We start from the raw sequence: 27,662 nt of genomic DNA on the forward strand, positions 1-27,662 counted from the left end.
TGGCTTGAGACTTGAAGGAAAAACTTCCCAAGGAACAGACAAGGAAAGATCCTTGTCTTTGTTCTGTTTCTTTGGTTCTTTCCTTGTTTTGTTCTTGTTAGGGGAAGGGGATTGAGAACTCAGTCTGAAAAGGGGAGAAAGAGCCCCTTAAATCTCCATGATGTCATCAAACTTGAAAAAAAGGAACTTGCTTTGAATGTATCATTTGTGGTTCTGGACCGGACGGATAAGGCATAAAAAGAAAGACACAGGAGTCAAAAATGGGAGGAACCATAGGCACGCCCTGGGGAATCTCAGAAACGAGCCACGTTTTTGGAAGGGTCGCGAGCCATGGATCTGAGGGTCTGGGACGTGTTCATCTGGAGGCCCAACAGGCGGGGAGACCTTCTCTGCCATCTGGGCTCTTCTTCCTGTGCAAACCCCAGAGGTCAGTGACGTCACAGCCTCGCATCACACTGCTGATTCTCCTAGATGTGGTCACACACAAGCTTGGGTCAGTTTATTGATCCGCATCATTCGCTCCTGCTGTGACACCTCTCCCTTCTTCTCAGCCCAGCAGTGTGATTCTTTATATAATTGAAAGCGTCTCTATATTCAGGGTCACAAGGACTTTGGCCTGGTTGTAGTTCTGCCACTAAGTGCCCATGTGACCAAGGCGGGTCCTTGTCTCTTCAGGCTTCAGGGTCCTGATTTGTGGAATGATAGAGGTGAGGAAGGAAATGGCTTGGGGCCCTTACAAACCAAATTCAGTGAAGCTTGCTGAACCTTGGTGCATCTCCATTCCGACTTGTACTCACTCTTAAAGATATACCTTCCGTCGTAGAAATAAAAGAATCAGGGTTTGTTGGTTTGTTTACATAGAAGTTCTTTACTTAGCAACAATTTCTCTGCTAAGCACATACAGTAACTTCGCATACACTGGTTGTGTCACTTATAACAAGAATTTTTTAAAGCTAAGAGAAACCAGACAGATGGTATTAATATATGTATTTTTTAAGTCTTTAATTTTCCTTTTGTGCCTTGCCCCCGCCTTACGGGCGTTCTCATATCTGTGTCTGTGTCTGCCTCTCACAGTAGGTTGTTAGATCACTGAGAGCTGGAACGCAGTAATACTCATCTGTGTACTCCCCTAAAGCCTAGCGACCGTGCCTTGTAATAAGTGAGCATTTAATAGAGATGTGTTTAGTTGAATTGAAAATTGTACTGAATCAAAAACTTCAAATGATTACTTTGTATTGTGATAGGCTTGGTTATGCCGTAGGAATAAAATAATCTCCAGATCTCCGTGGTTTAATGCGATAGAAGTCTGTTTGTTTATTTGTTTTGCCAAAGCAAAGTCAACTCTAGGATGGGTGGGAGTAGGGAGAAAGATCTTTCTGCTCCACACAGCCCCTCAGGGACCCAGGAGAATCTCCTGAGGGACCGAGGAAAGTCCTGTTTCTCGATGGTATACCATTTGGAACGCACAGCATCTTCAGAGAAAGATAGGAAACTTTCTCAAGGGCTTTTTCTTGCCTTCTGCACACATTTCATGGACCAGGACTCATCCCATGACACCATCTAACTAGTGCCACCAAAGTGGGTCGTCACTTGTAATATTTACCACATACTTTACTCAAAGAGCTCTAATATTTTAGAGTTAATGAACTTCTTTGAGAATCTTATGACAACAATGATCCCTCTCCCCAGAAAACAATACATATACAGAGAAACTTCCTCAACATTTTGCATAATTTTCAGGTCTGTTATGCATTTCAAACCCATTCACTGCTCCTCTAAGGATCCCTAGACCCAGGTTGCGAATCCTTCCACTGAATCCACGGGCATGTTTAACACCCAGTAACAGATTGACAGGTGAAAAAAAATGCATGACTAATGTGCCGCTCGAATGTTATGTTGAGAACAGCCTATTTATTTACTTATTTATTTATTAATTATTTGTGTCGTGCAAGATACATGACCCACGGATTTTCCTCTGTGTTTGTTTTATCAGGAAAAATTTGAAGGTCTGTTTCGGACTTACGATGACTGTGTGACCTTCCAGCTATTTAAGAGTTTCAGACGTGTCCGAATAAACTTCAGCAATCCCAAATCTGCAGCCCGAGCCAGGATAGAGCTTCATGAAACCCAGTTCAGAGGGAAAAAATTAAAACTCTACTTTGCACAGGTAAGGTAATTCTTGCTCTACATTATTATTATTATTATTATTATTATTATTATTATTTTGCCTTTTTAAAAGTGTAAATGGAGCCCTTTCTACTTTGACTGGTTTGTAGTCTATAATTAGTTCACAGATAAATAAACCTATGCCCTGATTCCCAGACAGGGGTATCACAGAGGTTTAGAAAGCAGTCTCTGAAGGCTGACAGCCTGAGCTGTCACCTGGGCAAGTTACACAATGTCAGTGGGTCTCAGTTTCCTCACCTGTAAATAGGGAGAATGATACACACACCATTCTGTTGTTTTACGAGGATTAAGTGGACTATTGCATGTTAAAGTACCTAGTGTTTGGTACATGCACAGCAAATATCAGCTAGTACTTGTAATAAGAATGGTCTACACCTAGGGCACCTGGTGGCTGAGTCAGTCAAGCGTCCAGCTCTTTGTTTTGGCTCAGGTCAGGTCATGATCTCATGGTTCATAGGTTCACAGCTCTGTTGGTACGGAGCCTGCTTGGGATCCTCTATCCCTCGCTCTCTCTCTGCTCCTCCCCCCACCTGCTCTTTCAAAATAAATAAATAAACTTAAAATTAAAAAAAAAAGAATGGTCTATTCCCAACTACTCTTAAACTTCCTAGCAGGCTTATAATTAAAAGTTCAGTTATATGATAGTTTTAGTGGACTGTATATCTTTCCAATGACTCCGATTCATGAGAAAAGATTACAAACATATGGAAATCAGTTGTGTGTTTTATTTCATCCAAAAATAAGTGCTGGCTATTCCAAACGGGGATGAACAGTTCTTGGCAATGCTCACAAAGTCCACGGCAATAGAAAATCAATGTCCTAATATTAGTTCCATCAGTGCCCTCCCTTCATCATTAGATATCCTGATCCATCTCGTATCGGTCAGTAAATGTTGTTCCCACCTTTGGACTCTATGACGATGGCATAGTAAAAAGAGCATAGACTTTGCTTCTTTTTAAGGCTGAATAGTATCCCGTTGTACGTAGATGCCACTTCTTCTTTACGCATCATCTGTCGACGGACATTTATGTTGTCTCCACACCTTGGCTATTGTGAATAGTGCTACAATGAACACAGGAGTGTTAATATTTCTTCCAGAGTCTGAATTCAATTCTTTTGGATAAATACCCAGAAGCGGAATTACTCATTGAGATGGCGGTTCTATTTTTAATTTTTTTAGGCACCTCCATATTGTTTTCTATAGTGGTTATGCCATTATGTATTCCCACCAACAGCACACGATGGTTCCTATTTTTCCACATCCTTGCCAACACTTGTTGTCTTTTATTTGTTTATTTAATTTTGATAACACCCATCCTAACACCTGTGAGGTGATATCTCATTGTGGTTTTGATTTGCATTTCCCTGGTGCTTAGTGACCTAAATATTTTTTCATAAACTTGTTGGCCATTTATGTGTCTTCTTTGGAGAAATGTCCATTCAGGTCCTTACTCTGTTTGCTTTCACTGAGTTACTGGGTTTTATTTTGTTTTTTGTGTTTTTGTTTTGTTTTGTTTTGTGTTTGTGTTTGTTTGTGTTTTGTTTTGTGTTTGTTTGTTTGGGTTTGTTTGTTTGTTTGTTTTGCTTTTGAGTCATAGGAGTTCCTTAACTTCTCATCCTATACATGAATAGAGAAATTAACCTGTCCTATATCTGGTTTATAAACATTTTCTCCATTATGCAGGTTGCCTTTTCACTCTGTTGATAGTGTCCTTTGGTGTGGAGAAGACTTAGCTTGATGTAATCCTGCTTGTTTATTTCTATTTGTGTTGCCTGTGCTTTTGGTGTCATACCTATGAAAACATTGTCAAGGCCAATGTCATGAGGCTTTCTGTTTATTTTCTTCTAGGACTTTCTCGGTTTCAGGTCTTATGTTTAGAATCTTTAATCCATTTTGAGTTAGTTTTTGTGTATGGTGTAAAATGAGGTTTCAACTTCATTCTTTTGCATGTGGATATCCAGTCTTCCCGGCACGATTTGTTGAAGAGACTGTTGTTTCCTCATTGTGTACTGTTGGCACTCTTGTTGAAGATCAGTTGACCCTCTGTGTGTGGATTAATTTCCGAGCTCTCTGTTCTGTTCCATTGGCTTACGTGTCTGTCTTAATGCCAGTCCCTTGCTGTTTTGATTATCGTAGCTTTGTAATATATTTTTAAATCAGGAAGTGTGATGTTCATCTTTCTCAAGATTGATTTGGCTGTTTGTGGTCTCTCGTGGTTCTATATGAATTTTAGAATTGTTTTTTTCACTATTTCTGTAAAAGAAAAATGCCATTGCAATTTTGATAAGGATTGCATTGAGTCTGCAGTTTGCTTTGGATAGTGTGGGCATTGTGCAATATGGATGAACCTGGAGGACAGTATGCTAAGTGAAATAAGCCATTCACAGAAAGACAAATATTGTATGATTCCACTTATATGAGGGATCTAAAAAAATAAAATTCATAGAACCGAAGAGTAGGATGGTAGTTGCCAGGGACTAGAAAGAGTGGAAAACGATGAGTTACTAATCCACAGGTATAAAATTTCAGTTAGATGAGATGAATAAGCTTTAGAGATCTACTGCACAACATTGTACCCATAGTCAACAATAATATGCTGTGGGGCACCTAGGTTCAGTCAGTCAAGTATCTGACTCTTGATTTCAGCTCAGGTCATGATCTCACGGTTTGTGAGTTTGAGCCACACATCAGGTTCCACATTGTCAGTGCGGGATTCTCTCTCTCTCTCTCTCTCTCTCTCTCCCTGCCCCTCCTGCGTGCTCTCTCTCTCTCAAAACAAGTAAAATAAACAATAACAAAAAAAACCCATTAACAATAATATACTGTAGACTTAAAAATTTATTAAGTGGGTATATCTCTTGCTAAATGTTCTTACCGTAATAAAATAAAATAAAAACTAAATAGGTAGAATTTAGACTTTGGCCTTAGACCCATGTTCAGATCCCATGCTGCTAGTAACTATGTGATTTGTAGAAACCTCAGTTTCTTCATCTAATGAAACCCCACCTGTTTCCTTAAAAAGTTAAACATATAGAGTTCCCATCTGACCCAGCAAATACTCACTCCTAGGTGTACATATAAGTGACTTGAAAATAGGCCTCAAAAAATACATGTACACATATATTCATATATAGTAGTACTATGACTAGGGTAGAAAGGGTAGAAACACTCCAAATGTCCATCAGTGGCTATGGTCCACCTTTCAACAAACAAACTGTGGTCCATCTTTCATTGGAATGTTATTAAACCATAAAAAGGAATGAAGCATTGATACATGCTGCCACATAGATGAACCCTGAAAACATTATGCTAAGTAAAAGCAGCCAGACACAAAGAGGTCACATATGATTCCATTTATGTGAAATATCCAGAATAGGTAAATCCATTGAGACATAAAGCAAATTGTTGGTTGCAGGGTCTGACTAGGGGCAAAAAAGGTAGTAGCTGTTTAATGGGTACAGGGTTTCCTTTAAGGCAATAAAAATGCTTTGGATTCTCTGTCTCCCTCTCTTTCTGCCCCTCCCCACTCACACGGCCTCTGTCTCTCTCAAAATAAATAAACAAACTTTAAAAAAATGTTGGGGCACCTGGGTGGCTCAGTCGGTTAAGCAGCAGACATCGGCTTAGGTTATGGTCTCTGTGGGTTCAAGCCCCACATCAGGCTCTGTGTTGACAGCTCAGAGCCTGGAGCTTGCTTCAGATTCTGTGTCTCCCTCTCTCTGTGCTTCCTCTACTCACACTGTGTGTGTGTATCTCTCTCTCAAAAATAAATAAACATTAAAAAAAATTAAATTAAATTAAAAAAATGCTTTGGGGGAACCTGGGTGGCTCAGCCAGTTAAGCGTCCAACTTCAGCTCAGGTCATGATTTCAGGGTTCGGATGGTGACTTCGAGCCCCACGTCGGGCTCTGTGCTGACAGCTCAGAGCCTGGAGCCTGCTTCAGATTCTGTGTCTCCCTCTCTCTCTGCCCCTCCCCTGCTTGCCCTCTCTCTCTCTCTCTCTCTCTCTCTCTCTCTCTCTCTCTCTCTCTGTTTCTGTCTCTCTGTCCCTCTCTCTCTCTCAAAAATAAATAAACATTTTTTAAAAATGCTTTGGATGTAGGTAGAAGTGGTGATTGTACAACCCTGGAAATGTACTAAAGGCCACTGATTGTTTACTCTAATGGTTAATTTCATATTATGTGACTATCACCTCAATTAAAAGAATGAGAGAAAAAGAAAGGAGAGAAGGAGGGAGGACAGGAGGGAGGAAGGAGCCTGGGGACCAGCAGTTCAGCCTCACTTGGGAACTTGTTAGCAATGCAGATCCTCAGACCCCACCCCAGCTCTGCTGAATCGGAAACTCCAGGAGTGGGGGCTCTGCAGTCTGTGCTTTTAGTAAGCTCTCCAGGTAATTATGATGCACGCTAAAAGTTGAGAGCCACTGTTTTAAGGATGAAATAAGATAACTGAGCATATGGTGTGTGGTAAGTAGTGATTATTATTATAGCCTGCTTCATTGGATCACTTGTCACAGGCTCCAAATGCAACTCTGCATCATCGTGTACCAACACGGCACATCTGAGGCCCTAATGAATAATGCGTCTTCATTTTTTCCCTCTTTGAAAGGTTCAGACTCCAGAGACAGACGGTGACAAGCTGCATTTGGCTCCACCACAGCCTGCCAAACAATTCCTCATCTCACCCCCGGCGTCTCCTCCCGTGGGCTGGCAGCCCATCAGTGATGCCACGCCAGTCCTCAACTACGACCTCCTCTATGCCGTGGCCAAACTAGGACCAGGTACGCTCTGCGACCCTTTTGCGAAAGAAACATCGTCAGCAACCTAGAAAAGCCAAACAAGATTAACAGCCTTGAAATCCGGGGCTCACGGTAACATGGGCATTTCTAATGGGTTTATTGCACTGTGTGGACAGCGAGAGGGCTGACGGATGGGAAGGCAACACCGGACTTTGTCCCTGTTTAACTGCAATTCAGGAACCGGTGCTAAAATGCCTGTCTGTGCAACTTCTGCGTTGCAATGCAGATACTTTAAGACCGGGAAGAGCCACCGAATTCCTTTACCATGAGGAAGTTGTTTGTTTTCTCAGAACAGGCAAAATGAGCTCTAGCGACAGGCACGAGGCTTCGATGCTATGCAACCTTCTTTTACTGCTGCCATAGGAAAGCCCAGGAACCCTCTGAAACAAGACAATCTTCCTGCCAAAGTGAAGTCTCTAGGTCCCCAAGAACCAGATCACAATAGCCTCTAACTTAAAAAAAATCTTTCAGTCCCCTCATTCTGGTGGTTGGTACAGGAGGCTCAGATTCTCTCAGTCTCTGCAGTACAGTATTCCATTGGGTGAATATGCAATCACGCTTTACTCATCCAGTCTCCTGAGTTGGACACTTAAGACAGTCTCCAGTTTCTTGCCATTACAATCAGAGCTACAGTTGGGGCACCTGGGTGGCTCAGTCGGTTAAGTGTCCAACTTCGGCTCAGGTCATGATCTTGTGGTTCATGAGTTTGAGCCCCATGATGGGCTCACTGCTGTCAGCACAGAGAATGCTTCAGATCCTCTGTCCCCCTCTTTCTGCCCCTCCCCACTTGCTCTCTCTCTCTCTCTCTCTCAAAAATAAATAAACATTTTTTTAAAAAGCTACAGTTAACATCCTCGTGCATATCTCCTATGCACTTGCCCAGAATTTCTGTACGTTTTGTACCCAAGTGATATCGTCCTCACTTTCTTTTCTTTTTTTTAATATGAAATTTATTGTCCAATTGGTTTCCATACAACACCCAGTGCTCATCCCAACAGATGCCCTCCTCAATACCCATCACCACCCTCCCCTCCCTCCCACCCCCCATCAACCCTCAGTTTGTTCTCAGTTTTTAAGAGTCTCTTATGTTTTGGCTCCCTCCCTCTCTAACCTTTCTTTTTTCCTTCCCCTCCCCCATTGTCTTCAGTTAAGTTTCTCAGGATCCACATAAGAGTGAAAACTTTCAGCAGATGCTGCCATCTTGCTGGAACAATACTCCAAAGTATTAAGAAAGGTGAAATGAAATGGGGTTGCTTATGCCAAGGCGTTTTAAAACAGCGCTGGGAGGCCCATCCCAGAGATGGGCCTTGTGCACATCCTCACTCGGTAGGACCATGAACTTTTGAACTGGGCCAAACCACAGATATTGCAAGAACTCAGCCGGCAACTTTCCATAGGGAGAGACTTTGCTTAGTGACAACCTTAACAACCAGTTCTGTTCAGCCAAGATATTCTGCCACCAACACCCACCAGAATCCTTTGTGAACAGCATCTACAAGCATTCCCTTTTTTCTTTAAAAATGCTTGACTTTTGTTCCCTGGGGTGGGGGGCACTACTTAGGTTGCCACAGTTCTGAGATTCCACAGAAATGCTTTTGCGGGGGGATTGGATGCTGGAAGGGCTGAGCCGCCCAGGCGCCCCTCTGGGGTTTCTTTCTAATTACCATCAAATCACTCAGCTTCTTGGGGCCTCTACAGTGGCCATCGGTTCCACCCTTAAAGAGCCACTGTGAGAAGCAGTAGGTGCCTGACTAAGATGAACTGATAAAAGAAGCAATGTAATAACGACAGACGTATTTGTGACATGTTATTTCTCTGAAAGCCCGGTCCATATCCAGGAATCCTGAGCCAACGCACTTCCCACGCGTGTCTGTGCTATAGGTAAATGTAGAGTGTATGAAATGAGTTGAAATAAGTTCGGTCTTCTCAAGTCAGGCCTTGTGCAAGCCTTTCCCACAGTAATTCAGAACACTCCAGAAGCAGGAAGGCACACCCCTAGGTGGACCGACTGGAGACAAGGTACGCCTGATCCTCACGCACGGATACTGACAAGAACCCATCTGAACCCCCTTGTACAGTTGCTTGGATGGCAGGAAGTGGAGCTTCAGAGAGTCCCTGAGGTCGTGGCCGGAGGACTTAGGAGTCACTGGCCAAGCTGCATTTTACAGCGGAGGAAGCCGAGAGGCCCCGACAGGGGAGAAATCACTTGCCGGGACAGAGTCAGGGTTCCAAGGCGGTGATCTTCCTACTTCACTATTGAACAAAGGAGGCCCAGGCGGAGTCCGACTTTGTGACCATCAGATCCCAGCTGGCCTCGGGTCCACTCACTCGGAGCCGGTAACCCAGTCAACTCAAATCACATTTTATCCAAAATTGGGAAAGAAATTCGTCTGTAGTTCATGTTCACAAAGCTGGATGCAAAGACAAGATAAGGGCAAGCCTCGGATACCCTCACTGGCTGACGGAGCTGAGTCCCAGGTCTGGAAGACACTGCCAGGGGCAGATGAGAGCCGGACCTGATGGAGGCAGAAGGAACGGAGAGCGTGGGGGTTTTAGGCCTCAGAAGGGGTGCTGACAGAGCCTGGCACAGAGGAGGCAGGAAGGAGGGCCGAAATGGTCTTAAAAAGGTTGTTTTAAAGTGTATTCATTTTTGAGACAGAGACAGAGCGTGAGCGGGGGAGGGGCAGTGAGAGAGGGAGACACAGAATCCGAAGCTGTCAGCACAGAGCCTGACATGGGGCTCGAACCCACGGACCACGAGATCATGACCTGAGCTGAAGTCGGACGCTCAACCGGCTGAGCCACGCGGGCACCCCAGGAATGAAATGGTCTTAAAGAGGCAGAGGAAAAAAGGGGGTTCTTTTCAGAGTTGTGAGGAGCTTATCAACAGCCGTTTAAAATGCATCCCTTTTACTTGAGTGGTGCTGCTAAACTCCGGGCTTGACTTTCCCTTTACCAAGTAAATGTACTCTGAAGTGCTCTGCACAGAGAGAGCAATCATTAATACCCCCATTTGACAGATGAGAACACTAAGCTGTAGAGAGGTGAGCGAATTTGCCCAAGGTGACGCAGCTGGGTGGTGGCAGAGAGAAGTGTCCAGACTGGCTCTTCTGACTCCATGAGATCTGGGGCGCCAGATCCCATGGCCTTTGATTGAGGATACTGGCGTCCTCGGCACACGTCAGGCCTAGGATGCTGGCAAAACCTTTATCCCGACCCTGAGTCGGCAGTTCTCTTTAATGCCACTGTGACTTTCAGAAAGCCAAACCTGGGCCTGGCCAGTGTGCAAATGAAGGCCTGTGCACTGCGTGTGTAAGAGTGGATCGTGAGGGTTTTCTGCTTTTTTAGGGATGCCCGACACTGCGTCCCCTGGAACAGCTGCCAGAAAGCGTTTTCTGGGCTAGCTCTCTCTGCATCCTTTGCCAGCAGTCTGAGTCTGCTTCTCTTTATTTAGTTATCCATTTGTCCTTTTCCTGTGTCCTTGAAGCTTCTTCGCTCCACACAGACGGATGATCTGGAGCCAACAACTGAGTTGAAAATATCACAGAGGTTATATTAGAAACGTGGGCCCCCGGTGGCCCTTTCCGCCACACCTGTGAAGGAGCACAGCCACGCCCTGCGTCCCTCCCATGCCCGTCTCCGCTCCCCTCCCCACGAGGTGCCCGGGCGAGGACTTGCTTCTTCAGTCTCCTCTTGGCCCTTGGCACAAATGCTCGCTCCCTCCTCTGGTGATTTTCTATCATCTGATTCTCAGTCTCTACTTTCTGAGGGGGGAGAGCATGTTTTATTCATTCTGGTACTCCCAGCGCCTGAAAGCACCTTGCAAGTTGATGTTCAATAAATATTGAATGAATGAATGCATGCATGAATGAGTGACTAGATCAGAGCCATTAGCCTGCCTAGAGATAATTCCTTCACTGGCAAATTGTTGCTTTCTTACGGCTTTCGCCAGACTGCATCAGGCAACACTAAATTAATGTTTTCTCCAAGGGGAGGACTTCTAGCGTTTCCGTCTGGGGAAAAAAAAAAATGATTTCGTGAGATTCATTTTTAATCCTCTGGCAGAATCATTTCAGTAACAAATGATAACTCATTCCACATGAAGGGATGGCTGCCTCCGTTCCAGGAGTGCAGAAACACAGCAGAATGAGAGCAGAGAGAGCAACTCAAAGGGTCAGAGGAATGGGGTTGGCCTGGGAGGGGTGACCAACCCCACAAAATTGGGAGAGCAGACTGACTGATTAGAGACATGGAAATCCGAAGCTGCCGGGAAGAATTAAGTCTGAAGAAAGAGCATCATGGAGCAGGGATCCGGGGCAAGATGGCACCCAGGTTCAGGATCCCACCTCAGTGGGAGCTCTGACGTGTCCAGCCACCCTGAAAGGCAATGACGGACATCACCAAGACTCTTTCACGGAGGCTCCAACAAGCAGGGGCAACATGGTGCCCCCTTTCCTTCATCAGGAAAGGAACCCTGGTGACCCCCTTCCAGAGAGGGCCAGCGCAAGCTCCCTGGAACTTCCAGAGAGGCTCTGGAAATCAGCGTGGAGAGTGCAATTACAGTGGAACCGTGATCAAACCCAAGCCCGTGGGATTCCTTTGAAATCCTTAACAGGCTGTTACAACACCTCTTAAGACACAAGGGCCGCATCACCCTGGAGGAGCAAGTCTGGTTCTATTCGTTGCAGAGAGAACAAGTTTATATCAGGAAAATGGGAGAGGCACAATTTCAAACCTTCTTAACTATTGTCCCCAAGACTGTATGTTCTGTTTTTGATCCAAACTAAGTAAAATAGATAAATTAGGAAAAGCATTTTAAATAGAAATACCAGTTAAAACATATATTGGGGCTTACTAATATAATGGGCCAGGCACTGTTCTAAACACCTTAGTATATTATCTCATTTAATGCCCACAGCAAGTCTGTGACACAGGAATTGTACTTCTCATTTACACAGCTGGGGAATGTGAGGCACAGAGTGGGTAAGTAGCTTGCCCAAGGCTACACAGCAGGTAAGTTGAAACAGGCACCTCTGCCATAGGCAAGAAGCAGAACGATTTGATTGAGCCAGCGCCTTTGTCCTGGGGAGTGAAAAGTGTGAGAAGCCAGAGAGGTCTCCTGAACGGTAACATTCATTTCTCTAGAAGAAATTCAAGAGTGTTGCAAGAGGGAGTTTTAAAAATGTGAAACAACTTACACAATTTGTTCCTCCACATTTTGTTTCTGGGCTTATTGGAAGTGCCCGACAACACACCCAGGCCTCCAAGGTCCATTCGGTGCTTTTCTCTCTCGTCCTCCAGAACATGCCAATCAGGATTTGCCTTCTTCTGCTCTGTTTAAAGGACAGTTACCGTGTCTATCAAACAGAGGCCCTCTACATTTACATAATTCCTCCTGGTGAATTTAGAGAAGCCCATCATCAAACAATCATCTAGACAAAAGAAGGTGGGCTTAGACCAAGAAGAAAATGAATCGAATATGTATTTTGGTTTATTTTATAACATCTGGGATTCCTGACTCCAGAAAGAGTACGGTGCTATGTTCTTTTCAGATATACAGCAAAATAGGAAACACAAAAACCCAGCCCAGCAAGCCAGCTTATCTATACCAATCAGCAAAAATGGAAACACAAAGATGTTACAATGTACTAAATGGGTGGTAAATCAGAAGTGAGATGTGAAATGCCAGCCTTTATTCTGCTCTCTAGGATGGCTCTGGAAGGTCATGTTCATTGTCACTGAAAATGCCTGCAGAGAACGATATGAAAAGTCATTGTCTGTTCCTTTTTTTCCTCCTGCTATTTTTAGATCTTGTTAGGGAGATCAATTTTAGTTAACTGCAGAGCAGGGCTTAAAATGGTGCCCAAGTTTCGAGTTGCGAACATCTGCTATATTTAGCCTTTTGCCTTTTTCCAAATTCCTCTCCATCAAAACATGCCATAGTAAAGCAGTTTTGCTGGTTTGCTGCTTAGTATACAGCGTTTCCTCTACAAGGAAAATATATTTCATTAATTCATGTAACTTATAAGGAAGAACGAGTTTCTATTTCAGGCTCATTGATTCAAAGGTAGAGCAAATTCTATTTTTTAAATATAGATGAACACCTATATTTTGGGTGCATATGTATGACTATTATATAAGCCTCAGTTCTTGTTCAACAACTGCTATTTCCTGGTCACAGATATGAAAAGCAAATAAAACAGTCAGGCTCCAGGATTTCCGCTCACACCATCTCCTCCGTCATCCCCCACCCGAGGCACGCAGATTTGTGATATTGGACCACATGCTCAGAATTTTCCATCTCCTTTCAAAGAATCTTCCCGGGAAAAATTATTGTTCGAAAAGCTTTTCTTCTCAGCATGTACTCCACAATTATTTTTATGTTTTTTTAAGCTTATTTATTTATTTTTGAGAGAGAGAGAGAGAGAGAGAAAGAATCCCAAGCAAGCTCCACCCTGCCAACACGGAGCCTGATGCAGGGCTCGATCCCCTGAACTGTGAGATCATGACCTGAGCCGATCGGAATCAAGAGTCGGATGCTTAACTGACTGAGCCACCCAGGTGCCCCCACAATTATTTTTAATCACTGATGAGTAGCAATATAAAATTCTTCTTTTTCTTCCTTCCCAGGTAAAATATGCACATTGTAGAACAATAGAAAAGACACCTGACCATCCCTAGAGCTATGCCCTTAGCCAGGCCCCTAATATCAGCCAAGGTCAAACACAATGGTTACTTCCAGAGAGCAAATCCTCATGCCTCTTTGACCAAGCATCTCTTTCTTTCCCTATGTTGCTACTTTTCTCTCACCTGGGTGGATGAGCCCCCCCCCCCCACAGGCTTCAGAGTCTCCCTTTATCTTCCCAACCCTCCTCCCTCCACAGTTTCCTTAGTCTTTCTTGTCCATACCTTCCTTGTAGGATTCTATTTCCTTGGCTCAACCACTAATTCAGGTCCTCAGTCAATCAGTTGTCCCCATGAAGTACTTTAGGTCCTAAATGACTCAGGAGGGATTGAAGGTACACAGCCCCACCTCATCCAGTCTTAGAGGGAAACCCCCAAAAGATAAACAAACTTTCTTTTATTGAACTAGAACACCTCTTATCACCCAACTACAGAAGTGTTCTCTGTCCTTCTACTTCTCTTCCCCGCCCCTTCTCTCCCTTTCCTCCTAGCCCCTTTTACCAAGGACCCTTTCTGGTTTCCTACTTTGATGTGGGTTGGGACTGAGGATGGGAGGTAAGGAGGAAGAACCCCTTACCTGTGCATAATAATTTCCTGACATGAGCTCATACTAGACCTGAGTGCAGGCAACATGGTGGTCATGCTTTGGCCTCGGCATGCCTGGATTGGAATCCTAGCTCCACTTGTTTGAGGTGGACCTTGAGCAATTTACTTCACTTCTCTGCACCTCTTTATTTTTCAATGGTGATTATTGGGCAACCTGCAAGATCATCGTGAAGATGGAATAATTAATATACATGAGGTACTCAGCCCAGTTCCTGGCACACAGGAACTATCAGATCCATGGTGGTTGCTGTGGTCGTTCTGTTCAGAGCAGAACTGTTTAGCAGGACATCCTCTGAGAGATGTTTTCTGTGCCATTACATGAATTAAGGTACGTAAAGCACTTGGAATAGTGTCTCCCTGCCAGCGAGAACAGTGCCCCTCTCCTTTGAGGTGGTCGTGGTTGCTCTTCACATGGGTTTGTTCTCTGAACTTCCCATGGACTTGGGTTGGTCTGTGCTTTGCTTTTACTCTTTGCCTCCCAAGCTTCTAGGGCATTCTTTAACAGAAGCAGCTGCTGCATGAAGGACAAGGGACAGAGTTGCTATTCAATGATTTGACCCCACCCTCAAGACTACCTACAGCATTTTTCTTTGGGGTCTATCAAAATGAGATGGGAGCTCATGGAAACACAGAGGTATCCGCGAGAGAAAAAAATTGCAAAGGACTTCTCTCTCTGGAATGTTTCTTCCTCCCTGGAATATTTCTTTTAATCGTGAAGCCTCTTTCCACTTCTACTTAGAAAATAAGTTCTTTCTCCACCCCCAGACTGAGCCTGTAAACAGACAGCTGTGATTTGTAAAGTCTCCAGGAAGAGCCCCTCCTCCCTGAAATATCTCCTCTTTTATTTTTGTAGCCGTCAGAGAGGCTCCAACATGAAGAAAGAGATTTCTCTTGCTTTACAATGATGACTCCAACTTGGGATGTGAGTTTAAACCCAGGCACCACCTTTTATTAGCTGTGTGACCTTGAGAAAGTTTCTTAATTTCTCTGTGTGCCTCAACAGTAAAACCAGATTGTTGCAGTCATCAAATTAGATAGCCCATATGAATCTCCATGTCCAGCACAGGACATGGTGAATGCTCAATATGTATTACCTGGTTTTGGTCACTTGATTTTTAAATCATATCTTAGCCTTTTATTAAAATGTAAGTGCCTGCATCAAGCTCTTAGCGCCATGTTTCTTAGTGTGAAATCTGTGATATTTTGGAACGGATGGCCCTACGCCCTGTGGTCCATTTAGCATTTTCGCGCATCGCCTACTGAATGCCAGCATCCCCACCCAACCCTGTCCCTGTGAAAAACAAAAAACAAAAAAAAACTTAGCACCCTTGTTTGAGAACCATAGTAATTACACCTTTGCAGCATTTATCAGGTGGGTCTCAAATTCGAGAAAGACATAGAGGCAAGGAGTGCCTAGGAGGGGGTCAGAGGTACCAGTGTGGAGCAGACGGAGGAGGGGCGAGGAGAGAGGGGAGCTGTCCAGAGAAGTGCACCCACGCCCGTGCCCCTTCCAGACGCATGAGCGGGCACGCACGCGCGCACACACACATGCTCTCTTTGCTTCCCTCTGGAAAAATAGGGGAAGACAAGAATGCCGGAAGAGAACTTAAAAATACTGTTAAATCGTGTATGGAGGGCGGGGGGAGGATGGTATCGCTTCTGGAAGCTTCCTGATGCTTTTCCCCATAACTCCTCTTTCTCTTGAGGAATGCTTGTGGCCCCACATCAAACCAGCATTAGCCCTGTCTGGATTGAGAGAGGTTTAAAAGACATGGTGACTTTGAACAGCAGCCCGGGTCTTGGTGGAAGAAAGGAAGTGCAGGTGGCCGCACCCCTGCTTCCCGCAGGGGGGCTGTCCTGCCCCTCCTCCCCAGTCCTCTGAGTGCTGCATAGGGCCAGCAGCCTCTGTCTCTGCTGTTGACAAGGGACAGGTTTACCGGGGCTTGGCAACCTTCTTCCCCTTCCCCACCCTGCCAAATTTAAGTCCTAAACCTGATACGTGAAAGGAAAGGGAATCTAAGTGTGAATACCTTTCTTTTCTTTTTTTAAGTTTATTTATTTATTTTGGAGAGACAAAGCGTGAGCAAGGTAGGGGCAGAGAGAGAGGGAGAGAGAATCCCAAGCAGTGCGGAGCCCGATTCAGGGCTTGAACTCGCAAACTGTGAGAGCATCACCTGCGCCAGAAGCAAGAGTAGGATGCTTAACTGACTGAGTCACCCAGGTGCTCCTTAAGTGTGAATGAACACCTTTCAAGCACATTTCTAATTATGCTGAACTCGGCCCTCAGTCCCTGTTTTCAGTCCCATCAACAGGCAGCATGTTTGATAAAACTAACACATAGAAATTCCTCGTTGCTTGTTCCATAGATCAGAACTGATGCTTCTATTTCCTCTTGAAAATAGCACGTTCACAATAAAAATACTGGGGAGGGGGGTTTGCAGTGCCTTTTACATATGATAAGCCTAAACGTGTTTTAATATTAGAATCCCTATTCCTCATCTTACTGAAAATTCCTCATCTTGGCTCTTGACTTAAACCAAAGCTCAGCGCTCAGCACCCAGCATGGTTCTATCTATGTTCAAAGGTCCTGCTGGAAGTGTTCTTAGCACGGGCCTTGAGAAGCCCTCATCCATTCTTAAATTCAATGCCGATTAATAACAGATGCCTTCGTTTTCCCTGTCGGGTTGAGAACTCATTGACGGGTAGGTCAGAATAAGACAGATGAGATGAATAGTGCCAGCTTTGTTTCTGATGAGACACTGAGGCTGAGAATGTGGCCGAGGTGAACCCCAGCCCGGGTTTCCTAACGCTGAAATCCAGAACCCAGAGTTTAACTCGCCATGCCTGCCACAGACCACCCCACATGGGCTGGTTCTCCTCCGGGAGCCTTAGCACATGGCCCAGTGCAGAGAAGGGCACAGGACCTTTGCAGGCAGGGATGGCCCAAAGGGAAAAGTGGAGAGGGCGAGCTCAGCAGGGGCAGGTCTTTTCCCCAGAGTCACCTCTCCGCTTCCGCTGGAAGGGAGTGAGAGAGCGGCCACAGAGAGAGGTCCCTCTGTGGAGCTTCGTCCATAAGGAAGGAAGGACGGGAACTGGGGTGGTGTCCAGTCGAATGTAGCACCTGAGCAGAGAAAGAGGATAAAACACAGGCAATTAATTTCAAGTCAATTTCGTAGCTCAGCTTGCTTCCGAACAAAGAGAACGTGTGTGACCAACGACTTATCGATTGCTACGTAACAACGATCCCAAAATGAAGGCCTTGAAACAATGCCACTTATTTTGTTCACGGATCTGCTACTCAGGCAGGGCTTGGGGGAGAGCTCATTCTCATGTCTGCTGCTTGCAGTGTTCCTGGGGCAGCTCAGCCGGGACCAGCAAATCTGCTTTCAAGATGGTTTACTCACAGGGCTGGCAAGCCAGTGTGGCTGACAGCTCAGATGAGCTGTGGGTCAGGGCCCCTGGTTCCTCTCCATGCGAGCCTCTTCGTGGGCTGCTTGGACTTCCTTACAACGTGGAGGCGAGGTTCCAGAAATGAGCATCCTGACAGAGCAAGGTGGACGTGCATGGCGTTTTTGTGACCTGACTCAGAATTCACACCGGTTACTTCTGCGGCAGGATACTAGTCAAGGCAGTCAGTCATAAAGGCCTGTCCAGGAGTGCCTGGGTGACTCAGTCCCTTAAGCATCCGACTTAGGCTCAGGTCATGATCTCGCGGTCCTTGTGTTCGAGCCCCGCATTGGGCTCTGTGCTGACAGCTCAGAGCCTGGAGACTGCTTTGGATTCTGTGCCCCGCTCCCCACTCCCCCGCTCACGCTCTGCTCTCTCTTGTCTCTCAAAAATGAATAAACATTTAAAAAAATTTTTTTAAATAAAGGCCTGTCCAGATTTGAGGGGAGGGACCACAGTGGGAACAGTCCTCCATGAATGAGTGGCAAGGTTCTTAAAGAGTAATGTTTAGCAAGAAATTTGATGGCCATCTCTGCCGAACACAGTCAGTCTGCTACGACACTAACTCTCCTGTTGAGAATTCGCCTTTCATATGAAAGATAATAAAATTAAATCCAGAAGGAAACATCCCCCCAACGCCAGAGACCAAAGCTACCATAAGAGATGTAAGTCAAATCCTTTTATAATGTATAGTATAGAGTATTTCTTTTCATAATGATTAAGTGTTATCATTTGCGACGATTCATTGTCAAGGAGACCATGCCTAGGATAACTAGCAATTGGCCAGAACAAGAAGAGGCAGGACGCAGAAGGAATAAATAGTTCCTCTTTAGCTAGAGAGCAACTATTCGCTAAACTAGAAGTTGCCTTAAAGATTCATTAAAGTGAAAGTTAAACCCAGCTCTTGTCATAGGTGAACACCACGGGAGTCAGGACAGACAGAGCCGGAGAGTGACTGCAAGCACGTTCTTTGAGGTCAGACAGACCTGAGTTTGAACCCCAGCTCTGCCATTGACTTCCTCGGTGATGTCAGTTTCCTCCTGCATAACCCAGAGAGGATGACGCCCACAGTACAGAGCTGTCGTCATAATTAAATATCCAATTTGCGTGAAGGACTTAGAGACGCATCTGGCATTTAGCGACGGCGCGGTAAATAGTTGCCGTGTGTAAAGCAGATGGCGAGTTTCCGTGACACCTCTCGTGTCTTACCACGGCCGGCACGCTGAAAACGGAGTAAATACCTGCCCTTACTTGGTTTTCTGCTTAGCCGAAAAGCTAAAGCTTACACACGTTAAACAATAGGAGGCAAATGTGTGAGTGCGTACTGGACATGGCAGAAGCGTGTCAAAAGCGTGTCACGACCCAGTAACATGTTTTTGGAGCATTTACATATACCTGAAGCCGCATCTGTCACTACGGCCACCACTGCAGCAGCTTGGAACGTAAAACGTCACCAGATGAAACAACTAATGTATAATAGAAAAGGTGCTATAACTAGGCGTTATACACAAGTGATTCACACAATCTCAGAAAGAAAAAAGAGAGAGAGATGTCATTTCAAAAGCAACGTGAGGTCTTCCTTCTTGTGGGAACACAAGTGTGGAAAAGGGTGGGGAGACAGGAAAAAGGAGAGAAACTTACCAGTGGGGGTGGGGAGTGGTAAAGAGAACAAGGATCAGTTAATTTTGAGGGTCGGGATTTAGGACACCCCTCTGCCCTTCATGGGACTCCGCGTGTCACCATCCACCCCTCTTGCTGCTTACAACAGTGACTGGACTGAATAAAAACTCTTTGCAATTATTCATTTCTTAATTCTCGAACTGTGTGGCCGTGTGACCAGGTTGGTTCATCACACTGAAAACGGGAAATTATTTTGGGCAGCCGCACTGACCACAACATCACCCTAAATAATCATTAAATAATCATGTCATGCATCTGAGGAGGGCTTTAAAGTATCTGACAAATATTTCCTTATTTCGTAGCGTGGTGCTGTGATGGTTATTCCCATTTCGCAGATGAGGAAAACTGGGGCGTAGAATGTTATATATCTCTCGGCGTCACATCGCTGGCCCAGGATGAGGTGACGTCTCCAAACGTTGTGTTAGGAAGCTTATTCCGGCAGTGGACGTTAGTTCTTGTGGTGGGGTCATCAGCTGAGAGCATTCGGGTGGGAAGTGGTGAACCGTGAATGCAGGCATTGTAAGCAGGGTAGCAAGGGAACGTATGGAGAAATGTTTCAGAGCAGTGTTGAATAATGCTCTGTGATGGCTTACCTACCATGGATGGAAGGCAGAGAAGCTTCCAAGGTGACCAACTCTACAGATTTGGCACCTAGGAGATAGAACCTCCCCGAGAAATGTGATAGCTGGAGAGGACACATAGATTGACAGGGAACATAAATAACTCTACTGTGGATATGTGAGTTTGGAGAAGACTAGAAGACTTTTGCAGAGATGTCCCTAAGGCCAGAGAGGTGCAGGTGTGAGACCAGGCTGGGGACATAACATCTCATAGAGACAGAAAGTGGGAGTTCATGATGTTCCAGAGAGAGAATCTTTCAGAGATGAGTGGAAGCCACGTGAGGAATAGAGCAAACCCTAGTCTCGTGCCTGCTAGACCCTGCAGTCTTTGGAAAGCCTCTGGGACAGGGGTCCCATCTCTTTGGCAGAGCTCAGGTAAGGACTTGTACAAGGAGGCCCTCAAGTCACAGGAGGGTTTCCCTTTCCTGCCATCTCGAGAGTTTTCTTACCAGGAATCTGAACGGTCTCAGCTCTGCTGTAATATATGCAAATATAGCACAGTAACATCTCCCTGCCTTGAACGCATCTCATTATGCTGATTTTTAGACACTGTGCATAATCACACTGATTATTTTAGAGAGAATCCAAGAAGGAGCCAACTCCTGACCCATAAGCCAAAGGGGGCAGCGTGATGGAGAACTTCCAGGGGTACTGGGACCAGCGGTCACCAACACACATCTCTGTGAGTGTGACAGAACAGTGTCACCACATCCCCCAGGTGCCCCCCCACCCCCCCCCCCCACAGACAGGGATGTGACCTTCTCCCTCCTGAGAACAGGAGGCAGCCCGTGGACACCTCCATGTCCTCCAGACCTGCAGGAATCAGGACCTTGTCATCAACCTGTCTCCATCCACTCAGAAAAAGAGGCGACAGAATTTGACATTTATTTCGAACAGTGGCCACGCCTACATCACTTCCAAAGGCCTGAATGACAGTTTCACTTTTGGCCACGTGCTGGAGGAGCTTGCACGTGCTCAGCTGGGAATTCATTTCAACAGGGGTAGGTGGAAAACCCCGCGTGATGTACTTTCTGGAAGCTTTTGGCTCCGGCCTCCTTTCTGCTCACAGGGGAAAGGACAGTTTGAATACAGACTTGAGGATTGGGAGTGTGATGGGTGACCCTCTGCTTGTCCTTTCAAAGAAACGCTGTGGCCGTGCTCAGTGTGGTGTGGCAGAACAGACCCACCCTGAGTGGCCAGGGCCCCACGGGCTCCTTGTCCCCCACCAAGCCCAGTTGGTCACCATGCAGGGTGACAGCATTGACGTCAGCCCTGGTGGTAGAGGAATTAGCTGAAGCCCAAAAGCAAAGGGAAGCCAAAAAAAGAAGAATTCAATCCAGCAACACCAAAGCTATTTCTTTTTTATTTTGTGGGCTCTTAGCAGCTGTTAAGCTTTGCTGGATTTTGATAGTAAGAAAGTTTCCAAATATAGAACAGTGAAATGTCAGAGTTAATGGGATCACAGCAATAAAGTCTGTCTACGACCAAGTAGTCTGACTGTGTTAGCTCCACGTGCTCAACATAAAGCTGCCCCGCACGGAGCAAGGCCCTGAGCTTTCCTGTTCCATCCCGAGTGTACCCCCCGGCACATCTGGCCTAAAAGGAAAGCACTCACTCAGGTTGGAACTGGTAAACACCTTGCAACTAGACGTATCTTTACAAGAGTGTTCTTTAAGCAAGCCAGGGCAAACAAGTGACTTAATTAAAAGGCTTGCTTCATTATATACATTGTACTACGATACAAATATAAATAGAGGGGCGCCTGGGTGGCTCACTCGGTTGAGCATCCGACTTCGGCTCAGGTCATAATCTCGCGGTCCCAGTTCGAGCCCCTCATTGGGCTCTGGGCTGACAGCTCGGAGCCTGGAGCCTGTTTCGGCTTCTGTGTCTCCCTCTCTCTCTGCCCCTCCCCCGCTCATGCTCTGTCTCTCTCTCTCAAAAATAATAAACATCAAAAAAACTGTAATATGAATATAAATACATATAAAGCTAGCAACTAGCTTCTGGCCAACGAGTAAGGAAAGGGGCAGGGTGTCTGGTCAGCCCCTTGGCTGGGGACCTGCCACCACCCCTTCCCCCGCCGGCCTCACAGTCTCCACGCTTTTGCTGGGTGACAGCAAATTCTGTCCCATCATCTTGAGACTGCCATCGCCTCTCCCTGCATCGCAAGCGACAGGGCGACGCGCGGGACTCCAGCAGCCATTGGTGTCCCTCCAAGAAGTGCCACTCCTCCAAACCTGAGAATTTGCAAGACATCCTGGATGCAAACAAAGAACGGCCTTATTTGTGTACTCGTTCCTTTCTCCTTCTCTTGTTGGAGGGCGTCTCTCATACAGAATTTGCAGAGCATCCCCAGAGGAAGGAGAGCGTTTTGGAAAGCTTGGGTACAGCGAAGTCATCGCCCGCCATTTGCGGTGGCACCCGGAGGGGTTGCTGTCCCCCCAGCAAACAAAGATGAGAAAGAAGACCACAGATTAATTCGAGCTGCTGGGGGGCGGCTCGCGAGTTGATAAGTCCTGGCTGCTTTCCCGCTATGCATCCAGCGTCCCTCCCTCCTGCCCTCTCCCTGCACCGTTCTCACTTTCCGATGAAAAATTAGCATGCAGGAGGGAGGCAGGGAGGAGGCACGCTGGGTGCATGCCCGCGCCCTGGCGGGACCACAGCCTCCAGCCCGCCACGTGAATCCCCGGAACGGTGGCTGCCCTTTAACACCGAGAAGCACCAGGGGATGCTGGCTACCAAAGGAGATGTCGCTCAGAATAGGCAGGGTCGCATCCTCATACCAGTAAACTATTTTTTTTTAAGTTTATTTATTTCTTTTGAGAGAGACAGAGATGGCACAAGCGGGGGAGGGGCAGAGAGAAAGGGAGAGAGAGAATCCCAAGCAGGCTCAGAGCCCTCTGCGGGACTGGAACCCACGAAGCCGGGGAGATCGCGACCTGAGCGGATGCCCGAGCCAACCAGGAGCCCCGCGGTCAACCCTGTTTTCAACAAGCAGCGCCGCTAAGGGGTCAGCAGCTCGAGAAGCCCTGCTCCGAGATGCCACCCGCCAGGTCTGCCCACCCCTGGCCCGGAGCCTCGCAGGCAACTTTTACGCCGAAGCCACGTCATGGAGATTCCTGTCCTTCGCATGCGTGTGCGGTTCTTCTGCCCCGGGGGTTTTGGTTACAATGACAAAATACCTCAGAGGAGGGCGGAGCACCATTGAATAAGCATCGACGCATATACACCACAGCTGTAGGTGTGAGCGTTCTCACGACTTCAGAGCGGGTTGCCACGCGGTTCCCGTAATGCCAACAATCCCGGCTGCAGGGAGACAAAGCCAAGCATGAATGAGGGCGGCAAGTTTCTCTTTCCTGCTTCTGCTCCTGTTTGTGTCACTGCCCCCTCCTGATTCCACACCGGTCCACCTCCGCTCCCTTCTGCCAGAGATTTCACACCCGCTGACGCAATTCTCGCTCCCTGCAATTTCACCAAATCTAGACTCGAAAGGATAGAGTCTTTATGAGCCCTATTCCTATGGCTCTGGCCAGTGCTGTCACTCTCGGCTCCTGCCAATCCCCCCGGGGAAATCCTGGAGCTGAACCACTCCATTTTTGTGAGCTATTCCTCTCCCTCACCCAGGAAAGCCTCTGCTCTCCACACCAGGATGTCAAGGGCAGCCCAGCGAAGACTTCTCTGACCCTTAACAGAAAGAGAACACTCTTAGCAGCATGAGGCTATATTAGTTTGCCAAGGTTGCCACGGAAACACGAGCTGAGGGGCTTCAAAAAAGGTATTGGGGTTCCTGGGCGGCTGGGGCGGTTAAGCTTCCTACTCCGGCTCTGGCCATGATCTCGAGGCTGGCTCGTGAGTTCGAGCCCCGTGTCGGGCTCTCTGCTGTCAGTGTGAGCCCGATTCAGATCTTCTCTGCCCGCTCTCTCTCTCTCTCTCTCTCTCTCAAAACAACTAAACAATTTAAACAATGTACTGACTCAAGTTCTGGAGTTAAAAGTTCGGGACCAAGGTGTCAGCAGGGCCTCCCTCCCTCTGAAGGTGCTAGGGAAGGACCTGTCCCAGGAGCCTCTCCTGGCTTCTGGTAGCTCCTGGGCTGTGTGAGGGCCTGCGTCCCAACTTCCCCTTTTTGTAAGGACACCAGTCATCCTGGATTAGGGATCTACCCTAATGGCCTCATTTTAACTTAATCATCTCCGAGAACCCCGTAAGGTCATTGTCACAGGTACCGGGGATTAGGACTTAGACGTCTTTGCGGGGGGGGGACACAATTCACCCCATAACAATAGCAGACTCTGAACGTTCACGTCCTTCCCAGCATCACTTAGAAGAGCTTTGACACTTGTTACATGAGTAGTGCTCCTCACCCCTTTATGCCAGCGCCCAGATTTTAAGCCTGTACCTCGTAAGCATTTGCTGTTTTCACCGTGGGTGCTCACCAAGATGTACCCAGTGGCACATACACAGTACCCCGGCCCCGAAACTGACCGTACTTGCTCCGGCCGGCCGGAAGGGACACTTCCCACTACAGATTGGGGATGACAGGCAAGGCTTCTGGACTGGGTGGTATCGGCCTCTCATCCTGGAGGGAGGGCAGGTTTTAGGAAGCTCGCAAAGAGAGGTGAGCCTAAGGCCAGAGAAAAGTAGCTGCTTTGGTCGTGCGGACACAAAAGTGAACAAACCTTTTCTAAAATGTTACAGAGAAAGGAAGAGAGTTTTATTTGAGCCCAAGTTAGGACAGCTGCCCAGAATGCACAGGCTTTACAAAGAAGAGAGTGCTCTGAGGAAGGAACATTTGGGGACAGGGTTAGGTATGCTTTTTACAGAAAGAGTTACAAACCATCACAACAAAGGGCACTCCAGACAGGTACAGACTTTATGTTTTTAGTCTTTGCAAGGCTGTACGACTTTAATCTTCTGGGAACCAGGGAGGGTTTTTTTTTGTTCTTCTTCTGTTTGGAATGCTCTTTTTTTTGGTGTTTTGGGTTGTGTCGTTGTTTTGTTTTGCCTTTTATTTTTATTTTTTTCAGGTTATGTATTTATTTTGAGAGAGAGAGAGAGAGAGCACAGCTGGGGAGGGACAGAGATAAGGAGACACCGAATCTCCAGCAGGCTCCGCACCATCCGCACAGAACCCCACGTGGGGCTTGAACTCACACACTGTGAGATCATGACCTGAGCTGAGATCAAGAGTCAGATGCTTAACTGACTGTACCGCCCAGGTGCCCCTGTTGTTGTTGTTGTTGTTGTTGTTGTTGTTGTTTAACGAAGCTGACTTAAGATGTGTGCGCAGGGCAGAAATACAGCCCATGCTTTAGAGGTTTTGCCGAGTCATGTTGACCTTGGTAAATGTTAAAGTATAGCTTCCCTGAGGGTCACCTGGGTGGCTCAGTCGGTTGAGCATCCCACTTCAGCTCAGGTCATGATCTCGCGGTTCATGAGTTCAAGTCCCACATCAGGCTCCGTGCTGACAGCTCGGAGCCTGGAGCCTGCTTCAGATTCTGTGTCTCCCTCTCTCTCTACCCACCCCCACCCCACCCCACACATGCTCTCTCTCTGTCTCAAAAATAAATAAACATTAAAAAAAATTTTTTTTTTAAATATAGCTTCCCTGGGAGCCCAGGGACAAGCGTGAAAGTTGAATATTTCCTTTATCAGTAGGAGCGAGGACGCGGCAGTTTGTTTTTAGATTTTTCCCCATCGTGAAGGATGGGAAGTGAAGGTTGGGATGTCAGGAGAAGATGATGAGTGTGTCAACAGTTAAATTGAGAAGTTAAAGCATGCAGATGGAGACCGCCTGGAGGTCTTCTACTTGTCATTTATACCCACATCAATCGTCGCCTCTACTGGGAAGCCTTTCAGTGTTACTTTCTCCCTACAGTTTGGCACCACAGTCCTTGACATATTTTGCCATGCTAGTGCTTACCATGGTATCTTCTGGTACTTCCTGTGTCTGCATGTGGCCGCAGGGCTGTGCTCTTGTGCCTGTAGCCTTATCACCAGCAATAGGCTAGCCCATGGGGAATGCTCAGTAAATACCTCCTGAGATAAAACAAAAGCACGAAGCCAGTGAGTTTAACAGCCATCTGACTATAAGATGAGCCAGTCAAGAAGGACAGACTCTTATAACTTGAAGGGACCTCGGCAGCCATCGAACCCCATCCCCCAGTAACCACCGCAAATCCCAGACAAGTGATGATCCTGCCTTATTCCCTCCTGGGGCGGCTCTGGCCATAAGAAGTATGCAGCTGGAGGAGACCTTGGAGACTGTGCTGTCCAGAAGGTGAACGAGTGAAGCTGTTGGCTCAAGGTCACTCAGCAATTAGCAACAATGATGGGAAACGGAAGAAACTGAGAACTCCCTACCAGACCTATTATGTCATCACCACGGTCCTGTGGGTTGTGGCTACGACCGTGTCGAAGTTTACAGTTGAGAGTGCTGAGGCTCCAAGAGGGTGAGTGGCCCACTCAGGGTTGTCTGGTTATAGGTGGTAGAACAGGGACACAATGACAGAGTGATCTCACTCCATTTTCCAACGCCCCCCGCCATTCTTGGATAAGACCCGGGCTTCCTGAGACACTGTGACACTGTCTTCTTCCTTGCAGAACGAAACTTGCCAAAGAATCTGCTCCGAGCTCCCTTCCGCTTTATCACCTCCACTTTTCTTGCTTTTCAGGAGAGAAGTATGAGCTCCATGCAGGGACTGAGTCCACCCCAAGTGTCGTCGTGCACGTGTGTGACAGTGACATAGAGGAAGAAGAGGATCCAAAGACTTCCCCAAAGCCAAAAATCATCCAAACCCGGCGTCCTGGCCTGCCACCCTCCGTGTCCAACTGAGCTCACCGCTCCGCCTCAACGATAATATCTGTCTCCTCTTTATCATGCTTTTTTTCCCTCTGTTGTTTGTTTGTCAAAAAAAAAAAATAATTGCCTTTCAATCCCTGGGTGTTTGGTTGTTTGAGATTCCTTCCTTGTAATCAAGCCTCTCGGACAAAAGGGCTAGGAAAAGGTGATTATGTTTCCTGATCATATCATACCCATCAAGCATAATCCATTATTTAGAAGGTTCTAGAAAAAAAAAAAGTAGTATTTTCTTATTAAAGCATCAGCACAGCCTATATCTTCACTCTCTCTTGTTGATCCAAGCCAGAGACATCAGTAACAAATAGCACCTGTGTTGTTTGTGATCTGTTTTAGTCCCAGTCCTAACGTGCGTGCGTTGTTTCTTCCTGGCCACTTAAGTAGGACCATAAGTAAACTTGACTTTGACTGCATGAGATATCCCTATCTGGTCTCACTCAGTCCTCTGCATCCCGACATTCCCAGGACATGCATGATCACCAGCATTTATTTTCATGATTCGAGGATATACTATAACTCACAGATTGTCAGCATCCAGCCATGTCCTGTCTAGATTAGAAAACTTACTAGCATCCTCCAGCTCAAAAAGTCTGGGTCTATCCACTATTTTGAGTCAACACTTCATAGCTCTGTTAAAATTCCTGGAGGCAGCACTGAGCTTGGCCCCAAAGATATTCCTCAGTAGATTTTGAACACCACTTCCGTATAGAACTTTCCCAGCCTCACTGAGGAGGCTTGTCCAGGGTGATAGAGACCGATTTCAGACAAACCTATTTATTATAA

General features: G+C 46.5%; 1 protein-coding gene across 4 annotated transcripts in view; it reads left to right on the forward strand.

Annotated features, from left to right (window-relative positions):
• Positions 1-26,956, forward strand: part of RCAN2 (regulator of calcineurin 2) — a 268,263-nt gene extending 241,307 nt beyond the window's left edge. For all 4 annotated transcript variants that reach the window (XM_053222718.1, XM_027057625.2, XM_053222717.1 and 1 more), the window contains 3 exons: positions 1,994-2,167; positions 6,797-6,968; positions 26,695-26,956. In XM_053222718.1, coding sequence (XP_053078693.1) covers positions 1,994-2,167; positions 6,797-6,968; positions 26,695-26,855 — 507 coding nt within the window. In that variant the 3' untranslated portion in view covers positions 26,856-26,956. The remainder of the gene's footprint in view (positions 1-1,993; positions 2,168-6,796; positions 6,969-26,694) is intronic.
• Positions 26,957-27,662: the final 706 nt, after the last annotated feature.

This window comes from Acinonyx jubatus, chromosome B2, assembly GCF_027475565.1.
Source record: "Acinonyx jubatus isolate Ajub_Pintada_27869175 chromosome B2, VMU_Ajub_asm_v1.0, whole genome shotgun sequence".
NCBI classification, from domain to species: Eukaryota; Metazoa; Chordata; class Mammalia; order Carnivora; family Felidae; genus Acinonyx; species Acinonyx jubatus.